Below are 4,125 nucleotides of genomic sequence, written 5' to 3'. Positions count from 1 at the left end.
TTAGACTGAGCTGTCGGCTTCCTGCAGGAGGTGTTGAGGAGCTGTGGAAAGCAAAGCTCTGCTCCGTCCTGGGTCTGCATCATCCAAGATCTGCAGACTTCTGAGCAGACTCTCTGTCACACAGCTGATTCCTCTTTTTCCTCTTGTCTCTTCCTCCCCTCCTCTCTGTCTCTGAGATACCCAGAACCTTCCTCTCTTGCTCTACACATCACATCACACCATCTTTAACTCTTTATCTGTCACCCTCCTTCTATCATTGTCTTCTTTCTTTTTCTCTTGCACTTTGTTTCTGTATACATACTGACAATATACTGGATTGTGCCCCTCATCATTTTCCCTTTTCTCTGCTTTCTACTTGGCTGCAAACTGTCCCAGCTTATGATGAGGGTTATGATGAGGCTAATGAAGCCAGAAGTATATCAGCGGCACAAAGCAGACAGTCTTCACCAAACTAGATGCTGCTAGAGATTCTTTCAAGGAAACCAGAAACAAAATTGACAGCCATGGACATCAGGAATTTCTCCACCACCTTTGTCCCACAGTGTTCTAGAAACTCAGTCCAAGCACAGGAATCTTTGTCAAAGCACCACTGGAGTTTAGATCAAAGCAAGGCAGCTTATTTTATAGAGCACATTTCATAACCAGAGGCAATTCAAAGTGCTTCACAGAGGCAAAGAAAAACAGTAACAGCATTAAATATTATAAGCATTAAAACCAGATTGCTGCTTACTAAGGGTATCAGAGCCCTGCTGGGTTTGGATTCTGTAGGTAACTGGGAGCCAGTGCAGAGATTTAAGAACAGGAGTGATGTGCTCAGTTCTCCTGGTTCTGGTTCAAACTCTCTCAATGAGCTGAAGTTGTCTAACAGTCTTTTGGGGAAGGCCGGACAAAAGATCGCTACATTTTCTCAACATGCTGCACACCGAGGCAGACCTGTTTGCGCGTTCCACTCTCGAATGCTGGCTTTTTCTTCGTTTTTCTTTTTTTGTGTGTGTGTTTTTTACTCTTTCTGCAGTGCACAAATGTCATGCACTGTGTTGTGGTGAAATTATTTACTAAAGCTCAGTCAGTGTAAAATAAAACTTACCAACTCTGAAAGTTATTACATATTTATTCCTGCAGGAAGGAGTGATCTCAACTCAGAATGTCCAGGCAGTCTGATGGAGAGAAGCTCAATGAACAGAATGTGACTGCCCTTCTTATTCTCAGCATACAATAGCAGAAAAACAGATGCTCAAACAGATAAGGAAAACAGGATACCAGTTCAAGCAGGATACAAGCCATCTGGTTCAGTAGTCACACAAAGGCAGGAAATCTTTACAAACACGCTGACACAATAAACAGTCTGGGGTCACAACCACACAAATGACTGCATACCGTGAATTGAAAGCCACAGTTAATAAACTACTAGGCTTCAAAGCATTGGCTAAAAAACTTTAAAAACGGTGCTACCATAAAATTGCCACTACAACTGTTAACATACAATAGACAGGCATTGCTGGATATCACTAACTCACACAGCCAATGGGAATTTACTGGTTTCATACCACCGGAGCTACAACTCATTATTTGCTCCCGCAACAACAACAACCACCATCCCTCTCAGCAAGCCCCCGAAGCACACGGCATGAGCGAGCAGGCTGAAATCAGGAGAGCAACCAGACCCAAGAGCAACTTGCACAAGGTGAGGAGTTGTTCAGATATGGTAAAAAAAGATTACTTATGAGTGCAGTGAGAGCAGGTGAGTGCAGAAAGAGCAGGAAATGAGCATGGTGGAGATGGAGTATATAGTTTCCAAGATAAGTGCACTGATAATGCAGATATCGCACCAATGAGAGAGTGACAATGAAACAGGCAGGGAGCTGGCAACTGACCAGATCATGATTCAGGCTAAAGTTCATACCAATAAGGTAGATAGGTTGGGAAGGGGCAGGCAGAAATGGAGTCCAAACAAAAGCCTACTGAGGCAGGGGAAATAGCAAGTCCCTAAAAAAATAAAAGCCTCAAAACAGTAAACCAGGAACTGATCATGACTAAACTAAATATTGGTAAGTACAGTATATTACATCATTGTCATGGCTTCCCTACCTTGGCCCCTTCCTTCTGTTTCTCTTTCAATGGGTACCCACTGATTCACTCCTCCTTCAGTGGTACTGGGATGCCCGTTTCTTTCTTGTGCCCCTTTTTTCCTCTCTACCCTTCTTCATCAGGCATCAGGATTCCCACTGTTTCTTCCCACACAGGCACTGGGATGTCAACTCATGTCCCCATCTCTATCCCTTTTTCCTATTGTTTTCTTCTTCCTTGGGCACTCAGATGCCCATGCGTTTTTCTTTGCTGGCCCTAGGGTGTTGGTTTACTTTTTTCCCATGATTCAAATGAGCACCGGGTTGCCTTCTATCCTTACTTTGGCCACAGGCACCAGGATCTGGACTATCCATTTGCTGGCACCAAGATGCCACTCACTCCTTCCCCCAACACCTCTTTCTTCTGCCACTCTCTAAAAAAACTAACCAATAAACAAAAAGACAGACAGAAAAGGCCAGTACCAGGATGCCAGATATCTTTTCCTCTGCCACCTCTGACTCATCAGCTTTTCTTCTGTTAATTGCCATTTGGATGCCTGTTTCTTGCACCTCCTTCTTCTACCCACCATGAGTGAGACTCTCCCAAGCCTCACTCATGGTGTAAGGGCCCTACTATTTTTCCATATTTGTTCATTCACTATCAGTTTTGCCTGGGCATGGATGGTAGTGCTACCGTGTCTGCTTTGCTGCCTTCCATCAGACCCACTTCTTTGCTCCCATCCCCTGACAGTTGCCATCAAATTCAGCAAGGCATCTGCAATCCCTCCCTTTCTCCAGACCTCTTTGTTGAAGGGTCCCAGTCTAACCCAGGAGACATCCAGCTTTTCACTGTTGCTGCCCAAGTCTGCCAATTTTGGGGGTATCTACAGCAACAGATGGTCCTCCGTGACCTGGCCTCCCAAATTCAAACAGTTCCTCAACCTTCAAGACTATACTGTAGCACCTCATGCTGAAGAAGATTCTATGCCCATTCCACAATTTTCAGTTACATTCCCAGTGTCTTAACCCCACTCTGGCTGTTTCCATATTGTAACACAAAGTGCCTGGAAAGAAAGAGAAAAGTGTAAGTTAACCAACAAGTCCTCATATTTACATGACACAAATGGTTAATTTCTAAAACAATCTAAACAATCACTTCAAAACACCCTGTTTTCTTTTTCTGCTCTGCCACACCAGTTGTTATTCTACAGTATGTTTAGCCTCCAGCAGTTAAAGCTTTGTTGAAGTCATGGTTCAAAGGATGAAGGAATATTGCTGGTAGAAGATTTCTAGTGTGACCTCATACAACATGATTAAATTATTCTTGAAAGTCTAAATGTTCATATTCAGTGAATCTCTGCCTGAAATGTGAGACTGAGATGACAACAAGCAGGTTGAGAAACACAGTAAGCACAGAGACAGAGACCAGCAGGATGTTCAGGAACACAGCGTTAGACTGGGCTGTCGGCTTCCTGCAGGAGGTGTTGAGGAGCTGCGGGAAGCAGAGCTCTGCTCCGTCCTGAGACTCCATCACCAGAGGAGAGGAGAAGCTGCAGCTCGGGTAGTTCTCTGTCTAAGGATTTCTGCCAACAAAATACTGATTTTACTTTATGCTTGTTCTTTCATCCCTTCCCTCCTTCTGGGTCTCTGTTGGACACTGGGGTAATATATCACATTTCTGTTTGATGTTACACATGTGGGAGAATATATTTTCCTGGGGCCAGACAGGGGCCAGTCCTAACCCGCACAGCTCTGTATCTGCTGTCAAAAACCTCTCAGCCTAAACAGTCTGTTGCAAAGTTTACAATGTAAGATTTGAGTCTTATAGACTCTAGTTACTTTATAAGCTTTAGTTACTTCTCATACCTGTAGTTACCTTTCATAACTTTATTTTACTTGGTTATGCATATTACAGCTGTATTGATGATTGTCCAGAACTATTGAGCTTTGGTTATTTTAATGCATTTGTTTCCCTTGCTTATATATATCTTACAGCTATAATGAAGCAGAATCTGCTTACTTTGAGTGCTGTAACTTGTGTGTAGAGACTAGATGTCTG

The 4,125-nt window shown here is 43.5% G+C and overlaps 1 protein-coding gene across 1 annotated transcript in view; it reads right to left on the bottom strand.

Moving 5' to 3' along the window:
• LOC109953474 (trace amine-associated receptor 4-like) overlaps positions 1 to 3,597 on the bottom strand; it is a 4,621-nt gene extending 1,024 nt beyond the window's left edge. Inside the window, exon 1 of the mRNA XM_020588958.1 lies at positions 3,428 to 3,597. Within this exon, the coding sequence (XP_020444614.1) occupies positions 3,428 to 3,597 (170 nt within the window). The remainder of the gene's footprint in view (positions 1 to 3,427) is intronic.
• Positions 3,598 to 4,125: the final 528 nt, after the last annotated feature.

The sequence above is a fragment of the Monopterus albus genome, unplaced genomic scaffold (assembly GCF_001952655.1).
Source record: "Monopterus albus unplaced genomic scaffold, M_albus_1.0 scaffold687.1, whole genome shotgun sequence".
Taxonomy (NCBI): Eukaryota; Metazoa; Chordata; class Actinopteri; order Synbranchiformes; family Synbranchidae; genus Monopterus; species Monopterus albus.
Note: the sequence above shows the minus strand (reverse complement) of the source record. Positions and strands in the feature narration are given on the sequence as shown.